The 17,700-nt window shown below is 59.5% G+C and overlaps 2 protein-coding genes across 3 annotated transcripts; one reads left to right on the top strand and one right to left on the bottom strand.

The window, feature by feature from the left end:
- The first annotated feature begins 5,480 nt into the window (after positions 1 to 5,480).
- Positions 5,481 to 15,307, top strand: FIBP (FGF1 intracellular binding protein). 2 transcript variants are annotated; one of them, XM_024217777.2, is made up of 11 exons: positions 5,481 to 5,534; positions 10,005 to 10,184; positions 10,518 to 10,716; positions 11,137 to 11,263; positions 11,724 to 11,824; positions 12,328 to 12,461; positions 12,861 to 12,969; positions 13,172 to 13,235; positions 13,839 to 13,925; positions 14,549 to 14,646; positions 15,014 to 15,307. In XM_024217777.2, exons 2-11 carry the CDS (start codon positions 10,100 to 10,102, stop codon positions 15,081 to 15,083), a joined length of 1,074 nt encoding a protein of 357 aa, XP_024073545.1. In that variant the 5' UTR covers positions 5,481 to 5,534; positions 10,005 to 10,099; the 3' UTR covers positions 15,084 to 15,307. The 2 variants fall into 2 exon arrangements, with proteins under 2 accessions (XP_024073545.1, XP_026506207.1); XM_026650422.2 differs by lacking the exon at positions 5,481 to 5,534 and adding an exon at positions 9,431 to 9,568.
- CCDC85B (coiled-coil domain containing 85B) lies at positions 5,706 to 7,350 on the bottom strand. Its single transcript, XM_024217778.3, has one exon. It carries the CDS (start codon positions 6,646 to 6,648, stop codon positions 6,043 to 6,045), a length of 606 nt encoding a protein of 201 aa, XP_024073546.1. The 5' UTR covers positions 6,649 to 7,350; the 3' UTR covers positions 5,706 to 6,042.
- Positions 15,308 to 17,700: the final 2,393 nt, after the last annotated feature.

Below are 17,700 nucleotides of genomic sequence, written 5' to 3' on the forward strand. Positions count from 1 at the left end.
GGGGGGGGCAAGTGGGGCAATTTGCCCCAGGCCCCGGGCTTCGCAGGGGCCCCCACGAGAATATAGTATTCTATAGTATTGCAACTTTTTTTTATGGAAGGGGCCCCCGAAATTGCTTTGCCCCAGGCCCCCTGAATCCTCTGGGCGGCCCTGGCCAGGGGACAGCATTAAGGACTCGGCTGCTCAGGACAGAGAGACAGGGACCCAGATAGAGAGTTGGGGTCCAGTATGCCTGGGGAAGTGAGGCAGGTGATGGACTCTGAATTCAGTATTGCCTTCCCTCTATTCACCTAAGGGCCCCTCGGTGCTGGATTCCAGCTGACTAACAATCCCCAGCTTGCTCTGAAAAGCCTGCCCCATCTCACAGCAGATCCTCCCTGATGGCATTGCTCCCTGACGAGCAGAAGTCTCTGCCAGGGGTCCGAACCCATCAGAACTCCCTGGGAGTGCCAGTGAGAAACAGGGGAGCTGGAGCCTGAGGGCCCAATCCTGGAGCGGTGGAGCCACGGGGCTCACCTTGGCAAAAAGTTGAGTCCAGGGTCTGGCATGTTAAAGGGGGCACTCCCAGAAGAGACTGTACAAAGGCTGAGGCATGGGACCCCGTTGGGCTGTTTCTATTGCACATGGCATCTCCCACACTCATCACTGTGGCATCCCGGCACCTCCCCAGTCGGGCATTAAGCAACGTAACTAAGGTCTGTCCGGTGGGATTCATTCTCTCTCCCACCCAGCCCCAGGGTGTGCAGTGCAGTGCACTGCACACCCTGGGGCTGGGTGGGAGAGAGAATGAAGTGAGGGGGGCCTGTAGGGAAGGGTTCTGGTTATACCAAATCTGCGCTGCCTGTGTGTTTCCAGCAGAGAATGCTGCTGGGAACCTGGCACAGGAGCTGGCTGGGATGGTCCCTGGTTGTGGGAGGGGGAGGGTGTTGAGCTCCCTCACCAGAGGAAGTTCTCTTCCCCCGACACCAGAGGGATCACATTGAGCATGGGGAGAGGGGTGAGTTGTGACAGTGTGGGGTGGGGACAGGGACTCTCAGCTTCATACTAGCTGCTTCATCTACAGGCACCATCTCCAGTTCCTCCAAGGTTCTGTTCCTGGCTGGGGAAGAGGAGTGGGGTTTAGTGGTTAAAGCTGGGTGCCAGGACTCTTGGGTTCTGGCCCTGGCTGGGGGACCGGAGTGGGGTTTAGTGGTTAAAGCTGGGAGCCAGGACTCTTGGATTCTGTCCCTGGCTGGGGGACGGGAGTGGGGGTTTAGTGGTTAGAGCTGGGAGCCAGGACTCCTGGATTCTGTCCCTGTCCATCCGTATCTGTTTTGTGTCCAAGATGGCTGATGGGTCACTCAGCTATGCTCTTCCTGAAATCTTGTCCTCCCTTGGCTCCGGTGACTGTGTCTTCTCCTGGTTTTCCTCCTACCTCTCTAATCATTCCTAGTGTGTCCCTTGGAGGATTTTCCTTTCTGTGGGTGTTCCACAGGGCTCTGCCCTTGGCCCCCTTCTCTTCTCCCTCTTCCCCTTAGTTCTAGGTAATTGTGACATTGTGCAGTCTGTATGGTTTTATAAAAACATGATAATAAGTGAATATAATGTAATTGGGATAGTTTTAGAAAAATATGGTAAAAAGTGAATATAACGTAACTGGGATATGCTTCATGCAAAAGGTCTCTTGTGAGGTATCATTACAAAACTTATAATCTACTGAGTGTGATCATCCGATTTGTATAAATGTACCACTCTTGTATCTAAAACTAGAAATATAAAATATAACTCTGAGGGCCTATTGTAATTATGTAAAGTGTGGGCCATTCAGGATGGTTTGGAATCTTGATGACTCCATTAGCAAGGACCATTATCCGCAGATGGCTGTATTTACCTGTGAGTCTTCCTGTATATGTGTGTGCTGGCAAGTGAGTAATGAAGTCTTGCAGTGACATGTGATCATGTCACCTGAACTGGAATCCATCTTTAACCTGGTGCTTTTCCAGTGAGGGGGGGTGGAAACCCAGAGGGACAAAGGGTTCCCGCCTTATGCAAAATATATATAAAGGGGTGGAAGAGAACAAAGGGGGGAGAGGAGCCATCATGAAGAATCCTCTAGTTATCACCTGAGCTGCAACAAGAGCTGTATCGGGGAAAGAATTGTGCCCAGGCCTGGAAGGTGTCCAGCCTGAGAAAAAACTTACTGAAGCATCTCTGAGGGTGAGATTATCTGTATTCAGTTTGATTAGACATAGATTTGCGCATTTTATTTTATTTTACTTGGTGACTTACTTTGTTCTGTCTGTTACTACTTGGAACCACTTAAATCCTATTTTCTGTATTTAATAAAATCACTTTTTATTTAGTAATTTACTCAGAGTATGTATTAATACCTGGGGGAAAACAACTGTGCATATCTCTCTATCAGTGTTATAGAGGGCGAACAATTTATGAGTTTGCCCTGCATAAGCTTTATGCAGGGTAAAACGGATTTATCTGGGTTTAGACCCCATTGGGAGTTGGGCATCTGAGTGCTAAAGACAAGCACACTTCTGTGAGCTGTTTTCAAGTAAACTTGCAGCTTTGGGACAAGTGATTCAGACCCTGAGTCTGTGTTGCAGCAGACGGAAGTGTCTGGCTCAGCAAGACAGGGTGCTGGAGTCCTGAGCTGGCAGGGAAAACAGAAGCAGGGGTAGTCTTTGCACATCGGGTGGCAGCTCCCAAGGGGGTTTCTGTGATCCAACCCGTCACAGTAATCTCACCCGCAAACACAAATTCAACTACCATCTCTATGCTGCTGACTCACAGATATACCTCTCTGCTCCAGACCCGTCCCCTCCTGTCCACACTGAAATCCCTGCCTGCCTCTGCCATCACCTCGTGGCTGTCTGTCGGTCGGCTCAAACACAACATGGCTAAACCAGAGCTCAGAATCTCCCCCTCCCTCCTACCTCCTTTCTCAGTCACTGTGGACACCACCCCCTCCTGCCTGTCACTCAGGCCCCTAACCTGGGCATCATCTTCAACTCGGACCTCTCTATAGGTGCTCACATCTAGGCTGTGGCTAAATCTCCCCAGTTCTTTCTTCATAACATCTCTAAAGTCAGCTTTTCCTAGCCAAGAAGTGGTGTATTGGGCTCGGACTCAGGGCTCCTGGGTTCAGCTCTTCTGTGCCTCAGTTTCCCCCCATGCAATGGCGACGGCACTACTGCAGGGGATGCTGTAAGGATACAAACCTAAATGACCACAAGAGGCCTGACGACACAGTGATGGGAGGCCTATAAACACCTTGGTAGACCTCTAGGGGTCCCTGGGAATGTCAGATGCTGACACAATGCCCAGTTCCATCATAAGGGGAATAAAAGTAACTAAGGGCTCAAACATTTTATTGCTTCTGTCAGCCAAGTGCATTACATTCAGCAGGGCTCCTTGCACCCTGCCATTCACCCCACAGCTCCCTGGGTGCCACCTGCCCATTGTTCTCGATTTCAGGGACTCCCTCCAATCTCCCCCCTGCCAGGCTCTGTCTGCCCACCAATCTCCCACTGCCACCTGGCACTCTTCCCGCACATAATGTCGGGATCCCCTTTCTTCCCCCCACCATAGGCTCTGTTCACCCCTTCTCCATTCCTCCCCATGCCACAGTCCCCCGACCTCCCCCATGCGGGGGGCTGTGGATACCCTCTCTGGCTTTTTGGATTTCCCCCAAAATCCATAGGGCTCTGCCCAGTGCTTAATTTGTAATGAAAGGGGCTCAAGCAATTCTTTTATATTCATACCTGATACAGCAAACAGAGGTGCCAGGGCTATGAACTGCCAAGCCCAGAGGTGCCAGGGCTCAACCCTGGCACAAATAAGCACTGGCTCTGCCTGTTGTGGACATTCAGCCATTGTGGAATGGACTGGATGCAGTGTTCAAAGGTTATCACATTATTGACACAAACACACGGTCGAGTAGGGACTTTCCATGCTCAGTCAGGCAGAGCTGGGGCCAGGAGGGTGGATATTATTTGTATCAGGGAAGCACCTGGGGGCCCCAGGCAGGGATTGGGGCCCCACTGTGTTGGATACAAAACAGCGTGTGTTCTTGGTCCCCATGAGTCGCATGCTGCCACTAGGGGCTGCTAAGGCCTAAGCTTGCACCCAAGCCAGGAGTCAATGCTTGCCAGCATGAAAGCCCAGGGTGGAGGAGCAGAAGCAAGAATTAGTGGGTGTGCAGGTGGCTGGGGACCACATGCCCATGCTCCATTATGCATGGTGCTGGGGGGGGGTACGTAGGGGAGTGATGCATTGCCTGCCTGCCAGCCCTTGCAAAGGCCCAGTGAGGCAGCACTAACAAACAGGCACTTCCTGGCCTCCTGTGGGCAGCAGGCATAGCTGCTACAGCCTGGGCAGACCTAGCTGTGCCTGTGGGGAACTTGAAACCCCCCAACCCCCTCCACGCAGCACAGCGCCCCCTAGTGAGGGGTGGGGCGCTGGAGTCAGCACTGACTGTGAGGCCAGAATGCCCTCTACTGAGCCCCCCTATTCTCTGCAGCACAGTGCCCCCTACTGCCTCGCTGGAGCATTGGGGTCAGCACTGACTGCGAGGGGAGAGCGCCCCCTACCGCACTGCTTGCAGCCCAGTGCTTTGTGTCTAGCTACCATGTCTCCATAGGCAAAGTTTCTGCATGCCAAGTAGCCGCCCTGGCTTCCTACTGTGCTCCTGGCTGGTGGGTTGGGGAACAGCCCCCTCCCCAGATCCTCCCAGCCTGGAGGCTCCTGGGTTTTGTAGAGCTGGGGAGAGAGAGCTGGATCGCTGCTGTCAGCTCTTACTTATCATGGCCTCAGGATCCGGACATCTGCTTCCTGGCCTGGCAGCCCTTTGTCTCTGAGCTGTGGCTGGGCAGGAAGGGACGGCGGGACCCATCCCTGTTCTGAGCAAGACATGGGGAACTAGTTACTTCATGGAGCCTGGCCTATCCAGTATCCAGCCACCTACAGCCTGTCCCCTTTGAACACAGCCCCTGCTAGCTCAACCCTGGGCTCTTCCACAGCCCTGCCCGGGCCCCTCAGTCCTAACCCACAGCCCCCTGGTATCTCCACATCCCTCCTTCTCTTTCCCAAGGCTCCCAACCCTGTATCCCCTGCAGTCACTGGACATTTCTATGGGGCTGGGCCATGGTGGGTGGATATAAATCACCCTAAGAACATAGGGGTTACGCTCGTCTCTCTCCCCCCCCCCATCCTTTCTACAGCTGAACTGGTGTTCCACTGAAACTTTTTTTCTTTATTGTTGCAAATCGGGAACTCCGACACTTGGAGCTGAAATCTAGATAGCAAGGAACTGTGACATTCCCAAAATAGAGAAAATAGGACATTGCAAACTCAACAAATCCTGTAATCTAAACTGAACGGACTCAGGATATGTAGGAACTGGAACAATCAGAGTCCCGGAAAGAAAATTACAATAAAATCTCTCTCCCCGCATCACACTGGGGCCATACCGTGTAGGACCCAACATTCCGGGCTCAGAGAAGCAGGAAATCACCAATCAGGAGACACGGGCTCTGCCCAAAGTAGCAATTTTAAAACATTTATTATTTTTACTTCTTTTGGGGGAGGGTTTGCCCTAATCTCCCCGTCCCCTGAGTCAAACTGCTCTCACTACACCGCGGGGTTGGAGTTAGCACCTGGGGGGAGAGAGGTTGCTGAAGAAGCCAGAGAGACGCTGCTTGGGGGGGGGGGGGGTTGCACCCAAAATGCATTTTTGACCTTCCCCCCCAGTAACCAGCTCCATTCCCTAACCCCCAGAGTCTGCACTGGGATCTTCACGGAGGTGACCCCCCATCCTCTGCAGCACCCCTTCCCTAGATCCCAGGGGAGAGACCCCAGCCACAGCCTGCGGGGTGGGGGGATCCTCTGCTCTCCAGTCCTTCTGGTGGGGGCGGTTGGGTGAAGTCACTGGGAGCAGCTCCCTTGAGGGGGGCTCCTGGCCCCTTGCGAGAGTACAGTCCTGGGGGGCAGGCCCCTGGGGAGGTCTCTAGTCCGGGTGGGTCCTGGCTCCCCGGCCCCCCGGGGGAGTCTCTAGTCCTCGGGCGAGCAGGCCAGGTGTAGCTGGTCCGGGCTGCCCACGCTGCCGGTGCTGGAGCTACCGTCGCCCAGGTCCCGGGGCCCGCAGGGCAGGCTGAGCTCCGAGGAGCCGACGGGGCTGTTGTCGGCGCGGGCGGCGCATTCCTCCTCCAGCGCCAGGCAGAGCGCCTTGAGCTCCAGGTTATCGGCGGCCAGGCGCTCCTGCAGCCCCTCCAGCCCGGCCAGCTTGTGCAGGCAGGAGGCCAGCTCGTCCCGCAGCACCCGGGCCGCCTGCTGCCCGAACAGCTGCCAGTCCCGGGCCAGCCGCTTGGCCTTCAGCCGGTCGTCGTCCAGGAAGCAGCAGAGGTCGCGGAGCTCGCGGTTCTCGGCCGCCAGGCGCTCGTTCACCTGCTTCAGCTCGCGGATCTCCCGCAGATGCTCCTGCAGCTGCCGATTGACGCCCTGGATCAGCCGCCCCCGCTGCACCAGCGCCGCCAGCTTCTCCGCCTCCTCCTGCCGCAGCCGCCGCACCAGCTCCTCCTTGCTGTAGCCGCCCAGCTCCGAGTCGCTCAGCTGGGCCAGGGCCCGGCCGGCCGCCGGCTCGCCGGCCTCGCTGCCCATCGCGCTGCCGCAAGGTGGTTCCTGCTCCCCCGCCCCTTCCAGCGCCGCCACCCCGCCTCCTGCCGCCCGCAGATCAGCCCCAGTCCCGGAGCCTCCCCTGGCGCAGGCCCCTGCTCCTCCGGGGCGCACGGGCCCCCCTAGCCACAGCCCTTGGTTCCTTCGGGGCGCACAGAGCCCCCCTTCTTCGGGGCCCACGGGCCCCCCAGCCACCGACCGTAGCACCTTCGGGGCGCACGGAACCCCCCTTCTTCTTCGGGTTAGGGCGCACGGGCCCTACCCAGCGACCTGAGCTCTTTCGGGGCGCACGGGCCCCATTGGGCCGCGGAATCGCCTGTTTTGGGGCGCAGGCTCCCTCCCAACCGCGCACTATGGCTGCTTGGAACCGCACGATCCTCTTCTTTGTCGCGCACGAACCACCTTCGAGGACGATTCTCGGCTTGGGGGGCGCACGACCCCCGTCTCCAAGACGCACCGTCCCCAGCGCAGCCAGCTGCCCCCTTCCAGCAGCGCGCGGCTCAGGGGGGTCCGGGCTGCAGCGGCTGAGCCCGGCGGAGGGAGAGGAGGATGGTTCCCCCCTTCCCGGGGCGGGGGATCCCGGCAGAGGGTGCGCGCCCCCGCGGTGCTGGTGTCTGCCGGGGCTCAGTGCAGCCGGCGCATCCTGCGGCGGGGACCCGCCGGGGCGGGGGGTGGGTAGCGGGGCTGCGGCTCGGAGCGCTGCTGGAGAGGGGGGAGGATGGAGGAATGGGGCGGGGGGGAGGAAGCCGTGACGTGGGAATAACAATGCGAACGGCACAAATGCCAGCAGCGGCACCGCATCCCCCAGCCCGGCGGGCGGGCGGGCTGGCTCTGGGGCGGGGGGAGGCTACGACGGGTGGGGGGAGATGACAGGCTGGGGGAGGGGTGGCTAGAGTGGGCCGCTCGGGCCAGGCTGGGGGTCTAGATCGGGTGGGGGCAGCGGCGGGAGGGGGGGCGTGACAGGTGCCTGTGATGGAGACGGGGGCGCGGGGAACTCGGGTGTGGGGGGGAAGGGAAGGGGAAGGAGGGTGGGGGGGATTAGTGCATGGCAGGAGCGAAGGGCTAGGGCAGGTTAGGTGGGTAAAGGGGAGGAAGGGCTGGGGGCGAGGCGAGGGGTGCTGGGTGTGTAGGAAGGAGGTGGGGGCAGGTGTTCAGTGGGGGGGCAGGTCTCCCCCAAGGATGTATTGGGGGGCTGAGTGCGCTAGGGGAGTACGGCCTGTCTGTGACCAGTGTGCACCGGTGACATTCTGGGGTTGTTATTGTAGGGTCATAAACCACTGACCTGAGGCCCTCCCTGAGCTGCATCTGGTATGGCTGGGGGAGGGAATTGATGGAGTCCTACAGGGGAAAGCGCCCCTTACCCCTTCCTTGCAACACAGCACTGCACTGGGGCCAGCAGCCACTCCCCCGGCCACTGCCCCCCACCAAGCGCCTGCCCCACTCCCTGTAGCACCCCTCCCATATTGGGGCCTGCTCTGACTGCTTCCTACTGAGCCCCCCCCCCCAGCCACTTCTCCCATTGCCCAGCTGTGCCCCCCCCCACACACACACACTCTGTTCTGAACAAGCGGGGAGGGGCTGCCAGGAATCCTGTCCCAGAGACAGGAAGGATGTTGGGCTACAATGGAAAAGGAGATACGGGGTGGGGGGAGGAAGGAAGTGCTGTTAACTCCTCGGGCTCCAGGCAGGCCTGGGTAGGGAGAGGGGTGCTAACAACCCCCCCCACACACACACACACACAGGGACGCCAGGAAGGGGGCTGCTGTCTGGGAAGGGGCTAAGGGAAGAGGTGGAGGGCAAGGAGCAAAGGGGCTTTGAACCCAGGTCTCTGGGGGAGGGTGTTCTCTAGCAGGGAGGAGGTCTGGGTGGGAGTTGAATCTAGGCATCTGGGGGGCGTTTTCTAGCAGGGAGGAGGTTGGGGGGTGGAACCCAGGAGTCCGGAGCATGATTCCTAGCAGGGAGAGGGCTGGGGGTTCAATAGCAGGAGTGTGGGGGGGAATCTCTAGCAGGAAGTAGGGCTTGAACCCCGGAATCCAGAGGTCATTCCCTAGCAGGGAGCGGGGGTTGGGGAGTAGCTGGGCCATGGTTGGCAGATAGATCCAGATTCCTGCAATGCCAAGACTGGTGGGAACAAAGGGCCTTTGTGTTCCCGCTGGGACTTGGGCGGGGGGAGGGAAGGGAAGCTGGAACATGGGCACAAGGCAGGAAAGGGAGAGGTGGGACTAGAGGCTGGGAATGGGAGACCCCAGCGCACCCCACTCAGGGTTACAGAATGCCCCCTCCCCGGGAGACCTCCAACTGGGCAGGACCAGGGCTGGCCTAGGAGTCCAGGAGAATCCAGCTCTGCAGAGAATGGGGGCGGCGGGGGCGTTCTCCCCTCGGATTCAGGGCTGATCCCAATGCCCCCAGCACAGGGATTCTTACATAAACAGCCCCCGGGCCTCACCCCACGTGGCTGCATCTCAGCTCCCAGCGAGGGATCCCTCTAGAAACAGAGGGAAAGCTGGCTGCAGTTGAGCTGCTAAAGAGAAAGCCGGGGAGTCTGCGCTCTTCACAGCCTCAGAGGGGAGAAAGCTCCCCCGAAATCCTCCCTGTAACTGCAGAGGACAAAGGAGACCCCAGGGACACCAGATGCAGCCTGCAGAGGGGCGCACCGGGACCCTCCGCAGTTCCCCTAACCCATGTTAAATCACAGGCTGGAGTAGCGGCAGATCCAGATCCAGATCGGAGTCTGCCCCCCCTTCCAGAGCTAGGGCAGAACCCAGGCGTCCTGGCTCCGGGTTGCTCACACCCAGATGGCTCCGCCCCATGCAGGGTGACGCGTGCAGCCATGCTGCTGCTGCGACCTGGAAGCAAACAGCTCCGGGGTCATATGGAAAGTGTCAATCGGGGGACAGCTCCGCAGGTTCGTCTTTGTGCCGGGGGTGGGGGGAGCTGGGAGCCAGGACTCCTGGGTTCTGTCCCCCGCCCTGGCAGGGGAGTAGGGTCTAGTGGTTAGAGCAGGGTGGGGCTGGGTGCCAGGACGCCTGGGTTCTGTCCCAGCTCTGGGAGGGGAGTGGGGTCTAGTGATTAACGCAGAGTGGGGCTGGGTGCCATGACTCTGGGGTTCATCCCCAGCTCTAGCAGGGGAGTGGGTCTAGTAGTTAAAGTGGAGTGGGGGTGGGAGTCAGGACTCCTGGGTTCTCTCTCAGCTCTGGGAGGGGAGTGGGTCTAGTAGAGCAGGGGGACTACAGGCAGGACTCTCTGGCTCTCAGTTACTGTATCAGGGGGTGGTCCCCATGGTGCGACTGTCCCCCTGCTCTACTAGACCCACCCCACTTTGCACCCTTCTCTCCCCACAGGCTCCCTGTCTCTTCTCCGGAGGCCAGCAGGGGGCAGCTGGGAGTTTGGGTCCTGCTTCTGGAGCCTTGGCCAGGCTGAATTGGTGCCGTGGGCTATGACCAACGACCTGGACATCTTCGTGGGGAACACCACGCTGATCGATGAGGAGGTGTACCAGCTCTGGCTGGATGGGTACTCAGGTATGGGGATTGGGGGGCTGGATGCCAGGATTCTGCCCCGGCCTGTGGGTGGAATTAGGGTCTAAGTGGGTTAGAGCAATGGGAGGTCATGGAGGTCAGGACTCCAGGACTCTACCCCCAGCTCTGAGAGAAGAGTAACTCTGGGTGAGTGTTTCCCTCCCCAACAACCCATATGTACCTCAGTTTACCCTGTTGCTTTGCTAATGCCAAGGAGGGAAATAGGATGCTTGTCCCATTGACCCTGTCGCCTGATAGCGGGTGGTGATAGATGATGTCTTGCCCTGCCCCCCCCCCACGCATTGATCTGACTTCTGAGCCCCTTACCCCTCCCAGTGAGTGATGCGGTGAGCCTGCGGCTGCGCAGTGGGATCCTGGAGCAGACGGGGGCCACGGTGGACGTGCTGCAGAGCGACACCATGGATCATTACCGCACCTTCCACATGCTGGAGCGCCTGCTGCACACCCCCTCCAAGCTCATCCACCAGCTACACTTTCAGATCCCCCCCTCCCGCCAGGCCATGCTCATTGAAAGGTGGGGGGGTATGGGGCTGGGAGAGGAGGGGGTTGGGCCCAAGGCTGGAGGGAGGCCAGGAAGCTGGGTGGGGAAGTGACGGGGGCAAGGCCAGGAGGGAAGGGGGGAGGCTGGGGGTTGGGGAAGTTTGGCCCAAGGCTGGGGGAAGGAAGGGAGGAGGAAACTGGGCCTGAGGCTGGGGGGAAAAGCTGGGCCCAAGTGGACGGGGGGAGGGAGGAAGCCCAGCCCATGGCTGAATGGGGGAGGGGAAGCTGGACCAAGTTTGGGTGGTGGGTGTGTGTCTGAGGTCCCACTGGGGGAGTCTGAGGCTCTGGGGGCACAGGGGTGTCTGAAGCACCAGTGGGGCAGAGAGGGGGCAGCTGAGGTGTGTGGGGTACGGGTGTCTGAGGTGCCCTCTGTCTCCCACTCCTGCGGCGGCAGGTACTATGCCTTCGACGAGGCCTTTGTGCGTGAGGTGCTGGGCAAGAAGCTCTCCAAGGGCACCAAGAAGGACCTAGATGACGTCAGCACCAAGACAAGCATCACCCTCAAGAGCTGCCGGCGCCAGGTATGGCTCAGCCTGGGGCTCCCATGAGCCTCTGGGGCAGCAGTTACCATTAAACCCAAGCTGGCAGCTCTATGAGTCTCTCGGACAGTGGCCCCTATCAGGTCACAGGCCAGGGGTTCCCATGAGCCTGTAGGGCAGCGGCTACCCTCAGGCCCTGAGCCGGCAGCTCCCATGAGCCTCTGGGGCAGCAGCCTGTCAGAACATGGGCTAGGGACTCCCATGAGTCTCTGGGGCATCAGGACACAGGCTGGGGATTCCCATGAGCCTCCTACACCATGACACCTATCTGGACCCTGGCCAGGGGGATTCCCAGGATCCTCTGGGGCGGTGTCTCCCATCAGGCCCCAGGGTGGGGGCTGGCTGGCTCAGGGTGGGGGGAATGGGATACGGGGCCCTTCCCCTCTAGGGCTCTGACTCTCTCTCTCTCCTCTCCCCCCGCCCCCACTGGTGTCCTCCTCAGTTTGACAACTTCAAGCGGGTGTTTAAGGTGGTGGAGGAGATGCGGGGGTCTCTGGTGGAGAACATCCAGCAGCACTTCCTGCTCTCAGACCGGCTAGCCAGGTAACAGGTCGGGGGGTACCAGGGGGGCACACCATGATGTAGCTCTGCCCCTAGAGTGTCTCTGCTGGGTTGGCTTGACCCTTCCTACACTACACAGAGCCCTCTGCTGGGCTAAGGCTCCCTGGAGCAGTGAGGCTGGAAATTAACATCTCCTTAGGATGCCTGGGGTCCTGGGGCAGCTCCCTCTAAGCAATCAGCTCAGGCTCTCTGCATACTCAAGCAGAAACGATCACATGATTCCAGGATCTGGAATCCTGGGCTCGAGCCTGCAACCCTTGGACCGTCAGCTGGGCCTGCTCAGCACAGACCTGAGCTGCTCTAAGCCATCCTTTCAGATCTGGGTCAGTGCTTGGATGGGCGACCTCCAAGGGGAACACTAGGGGGTGCACTCGCCTGGCAGTCAATGCTGGCCCCGATGCCATGCTGCAGAGAGTGGGGCGAGAGGGAGGGACAGAGGAATTTTCTGATTCAGTGTACGGCACCCTCCCCTACCTCACCCCCAGGGACTACGCTGCCATCGTCTTCTTCGCAAACAGCCGCTTCGAGACGGGCAAGAAGAAGCTGCAGTTCCTGACCTTTGAGGATTTCGCTTACTGCGCAGAGCAGATGATCCAGAACTGGACACTGGGAGCCGTGGGTGAGACTGGGGACCCCCTGCTTGGGAGGAGATGGGGCAAATCGTAGCCCCTAGAGAGCTGTGCCTGGACAGCTCCTGGCACAATCATTAAAAAACACCCCGTGGTGCTATGGGGACCTGCAATGTCAACTTACTCCATGGGTGTGGGGGAGGGGAGGCAACATCATACGTAGCTCAGCCTGGCTCTGCGGGGTTGTGCTGTGGGGAATGCATCAGCTGGACTTCCCCTAGAACTGGGAGCTACCCACTGTGGTCCCAGACTTATTCCCGCCTCTGTGTAACCAGCCCCCACGTCCCAGCCCAGAGGTGGCTGCAAATCAGTGCTGGGTTACGGATCCCTGTATAAACAGCCCCTCCCCACCCCAAAGCCTTCTCCCATTGTCCACCTGTTCCCCTCAGACTCCAATGTGGACGACATGGACGTGGATCTGGATAAGGAATTCCTGCAGGAACTCAAGGAGCTCAAGGTGCTGATCGCTGATAAGGATCTGCTTGATCTGCATAAGAGGTACAGACCTGATGTGGGCAGGGCTGGGAGCCAGGACTCCTGGGTTCTCTTCTCCATGTAGCCTGTGTTGTAGTGCATGTGGTGGAGCTGGGAGAAGTAGCATTTTTGGGGGTGTCTGTTCTGTCCATATGTGATGCCGTTTCTTGGCCCCAGGCCTGGGGAGAGCTGGCAGCGGGCCCTTGACCTCTCTGTCCCTCTGCAGCCTGGTGTGCACGTCACTGCGTGGGAAGATCTCGGTGTACAACGAGATGGAGGCCAACTTCAAGGTGTGTCCTGGGGCCAGGGCTGGAGGACAAGGAGGGAGTAATGGGAATGTGGAGGGAGGATTCCCCCCGCCTGGTTCAAGAAGCCCCCTTCAGTGGCCAGGCTTCTGAGTGGTGCCCCCTGTTGGCACCACCTATCAATACATTTCCTCTGCGTTACATGATCACATGGGTCCCCCATGTGCCAGTGAAGAGCTGGAGCCCATGGCCTGGCTTGTCTGGTGCCACACCCTCCTGCTCTGGACCCCCTGAACCCCCCACCTCCATCTGCACCTGCCATGCCTGAGGCATCCACCAGAGGGGGATTCTGATTCAGGCTGCCTGGCCCCACAATGCCTGGGGGCGCTGGGGCCATGGACACCCTCCCCTCAGATCCATCCTCCTCTCCTTTTGGGGTGTCCCCAGCTCCACCCTCGGCCAGCTTGGAACTGAGAGGCAGGATTCCTGGGTTCTCTCCCCTGCTCAGTCACCAGCTCACTGACCGACCCGGTGAGTCCCTTCCCCTGTGTGTGAATTGGGGGGCAGGGGAGGGCGGTTTGTAACTGCGCAGATCCGTGAGGCGTGAGGGCCCTCATGACTCTCTGGTGACCTGTCTGGGCCCCACAGAACCTGTCACGGGCACTGGTCAATATGGCCTCTAAGCTGATCCACACCAAGGACGTGCGGGACTTCTTCATCGACCTAGTGGAAAAGGTACCATCTCGCACGCACCCTGCATGCATTCCCCCCCCATCCCATTCCCTCCCCCCCGGCGGTCATGGCCCCCCACACCCAGACACAGGGGGCTTCACTGACTGGTGGACATACCCCCATACACTGCCCCATATATACCAACCCCTTCTCCCCCACACACACATATAGACTTCTCAGATTCTCCGCCGCCAGGATTTAATGTCTGTGGGTGAATTGGGGGTGGCATGGCACTCCTGGGTAACCCCGAGGCCAGCCCCCGGAACACATACTGCCTTGCATGCCTGGGAAGAGGGAGATTTGACCTTCATGGCCTGATCACCCCCCAGCGTCCATGCTGGTGGGGCAGGAAGTTGGTTAGTGCCCAGGACGGGGAGGGGGGCTATACTGGGGACTCTGGCCCGTTGGGAACTGGGCTGAGACCCATCAGCTCACCCCACATGGGGAATTATAGACTTGGAGAGGCACCTAGAGGGGAAATGCCCCAGGTCCCATTTCCCCAACCCCCTGAGCCAGCCAGTCCCAATTCCCAGCAAGCAGGGGGTGAGGGTGAGGGTGAGGTTGAGGTTATGGGGTGTTGCCCCCAGGACGCAGGCTGTCTGACTCCTTTTCCCCTTTCTCCCCAGTTCATTGAGCCCTGCAAGTCGGATAAGTGGACCTTGAACGACGTCCGTCTCTTCCTGACGCAGTACACGACATCCGCTCACAACTTGGACGCCTTCCGGTAAGTGCCGCCCACCAGGGACGTGGGGGCCGCCACCACCAAAATCACTGCACACAGACTCTTCCTGTCCTAAACTCGAGGGTAGCATTGATGGCAGCTGTTAACCAGAAGCCCCACCCCAGAGCTAGCTGCATCTGAGCACCAGGTGAGGGATCCCTTCAGAAACAGCCTCTACTCCCCACTCCGGAGAAGGGTGCATCTCAGCACCAGGTGACAGAACCCCTTATATGTAGCCCCATACCCCACCCCAGAGCAGCTGCATCTCCGCTCCAGGTGAAGGGTCCCTGTATAAACAGCCTCCATGCCCCACCCCAGAGGTGGACGCGTCTCGGTGCTATTGTCTGACATCCCAGTTCTTTACCCGCAGGCACCAGGCTCTCTGGGATCGGTACATGAGCACCATCAAATCCTGCCTGCTTAAGATGTACCATGACTGACAAGCAGGGGGAGCCCTGAATGTTTTAAATGCCCTGCTCTGCCACTGATCCTTCTGCTGGATCCCTCTGCCCTGGTTCTGTTTATCTGGGCTGCATCTTGGGAGCCCTGATGTGAATGCCCCTTCCCCCGCCACTTCCCCAGGGTCGGGCGCTGCCTCCCCCAAGATTCCCTCTCTCCATCTTCGGAGTTTTAGCTCATTTTGGAAAATAAATGGAAGAGCCAATTGTTGGATTTGAGTTTTTGTTCGGGTTCGTTCAAAGTACGGGCCTGGCCCGATATCCCCACTGCCACCAGCCCCCAATCGGAGCCATGGGGCCAACCCAGTATCGCTACTACCGACACCCCGTGGATCAGAACCAGGGCCCAGCCTGGTATCCCCACCCTGCCCCTGAATCGGAGTCATGGGCTCGGCCTGGTATCCCCAGCCCACCCCCAATCGGAGCCACGGGCCCGGTTGGTATCCCCACCACCAACACCCCCTCGATTGGAGCTACAGTGCCAGCCCGGTTTCCCCTTCACCGTCCGTGGGCGGCTGTGGCGGAGCCGTTTCCAGGAGTTGCTGCCTCCCCATGGTCCCAATTCAGCTCCTTCCAGGACGCATCTTTGAGGTGACCCATGCTATGGGGAAACTGCCAGATGTGGGGGGGGCTCCCTCAGATCTACGCATGGCTTTGGGAGAAACACAGACCCTGGAGCTGAACAAACCTAATGAGATTTCACCCCACACACTGCTACATCCCTGCATACAGCTCGTGGGGAGCCCAGGAGTGGGCTAGCAGGGGGCTGTGAGCCAGGATTGAGGGGTGCTGGCAGAACTGTGGGGGGGAGCCTAGGGCTGGGCTAGCAGGGGGCTGTGAGCCAGGATTGAGGAGCGCTGGTGGAACTGGGAGGGTGAGGGGTGGGGCTAGGGCTGGGCTAGCAGGGGGCTATGGACCAGGATTGAGGGCCACAGCTGTGTCACTGATTCTATTTACCATAATTTACTCTAAAATTTAAATAGGAAATGAAGGGCCAAAGTCTTGAGTGAGCACCCTGGGGGCAGGGGATACATGTTGGTGGAAGTTTGTGTGGGATAGAACCCAGGAGTCCTGATTCCCATTCCCCCTCCCCACGCCACATGTCTCTGTTCTCCAGACGACCCTGCACAGGGGCCCAGTGCCAGCTCAGACAGAACACCGGAGCGTCCGTGCAGCTAATCCCTTCCCCAGGGGGCTGCTCTGTCTGCGCCTCCCCATTCCTGAGTGAGTCCCTGGGGGCACCATACCATACCGCTGCCCCGCCCCAGCTCCCAGAGCTCTGCGTAGAACTCCGGGGTTCTAGCCGAACTCGGGGAGGGGGTCTAGTGGTTAGAGCAGGGGGGGCTGGGAGCCAGGACTCCTAGGTTCTGTTCCCACCTCTGGGAGGGAAGGGGGGTCTGAGGGGTTAGGGCAGGGGGGTGGCTGTGAGCCAAGACCCTCCAGAACAGGTTTGAAGTTCCAGCGGGGGAAAGCCACAGTCTCGTGCCTGGGATCCACCCTGGCGTGCATGTATCCAACACGGATCCATAGATCTTCAGGCCAGAAGGGACCATGAGACCAGCTAGTCTGGGGGCCCAGGCCAGAGAATGTCACCCCCTCACCCCCGGTGCTGAGCCTAGGCATGGGTGCTGGACTGAAGCATCTTCCCGAAGGTAGCCAGGCTGGAGCTGGAGACCCTGGGCTGTTTGGTCCCAGGGTTAATTAACCTCAGGGTTAAAAACAATGCTGCATTTCTCCTTGGACCATGTCCAGCTTTAACACTGGAGAAGGCTATCAGGGTGTCCACACCTCTGCGGGGGGGGGGGCCCCCCTGGGCTCTTTTTCCCCCCCCCCCCCCCCCAGGAACTCACTAGCCACTTGTGTAAGTCAGCAAAGGTCACCGGCTGGGGAGCAGGACGGCACACAGGGCCTTACCCCTCTCGGGGTTGCCGCTGAGTGGCCAGGGGATAAATGCACAGACACAGAACCCCCGTCCCCTGCTGAGATGGGGCATGTGCGGGGAGGGTGTGTTTAGAGAGGGGCAAATGTGCCTTGGGATTAACAGTCCCCACTCCCTGGGATGGGGTGGAGATGAGTGGTGGGGGTTCCATGGGGGTGGGCAGGAGGTGGCAGAGAGGGTGTGGAGGCAGGGGTTTCCATGGAGAGGCAGGGGTGTGTGGAGGGGGGAGTGGAGGGATGCTGGGGGCCAGGGTGTTGATGGGTGGGTGAGTGTCTGGGGTGAGCAAAAGAAAACAGTGCTGGGGCAGAGGAGTCTAGGGTTGATGGGGGTGAGGGTGGAGTGGTTGGGGGCTGGGCATCTTGGGGGCAGGAGGGTGGAGCGGGGCTGTGGGGAGGACAGGGGTGATGGGGCTGGAGCGGATGGGGCAGGAGGTGATGAGGTGGAGCGGCAGGGGGTGACGGGGCTGGGGCAGGAGGTAGAGCAGTGGGGAGCTGGGGCAGGAGGTGGGGGGCTGGAGCGGCTGGGGCAGGGGGCAGGGGTGGAGTGATGGGGGGCTGGGGCAGGAGGTGATGGGGTGGGGCTGGAGTTGCTGGAGCAGAAGGTGACGGGGCAAAGCGGTGGGGGGCTGGGGCAGGGGCTGCATAGGGGCGGGGGTGGAGG

Source organism: Terrapene carolina, unplaced genomic scaffold (assembly GCF_002925995.2).
Source record: "Terrapene carolina triunguis isolate 2854851 unplaced genomic scaffold, T_m_triunguis-2.0 Scaffold89, whole genome shotgun sequence".
Taxonomy (NCBI): domain Eukaryota; kingdom Metazoa; phylum Chordata; order Testudines; family Emydidae; genus Terrapene; species Terrapene triunguis.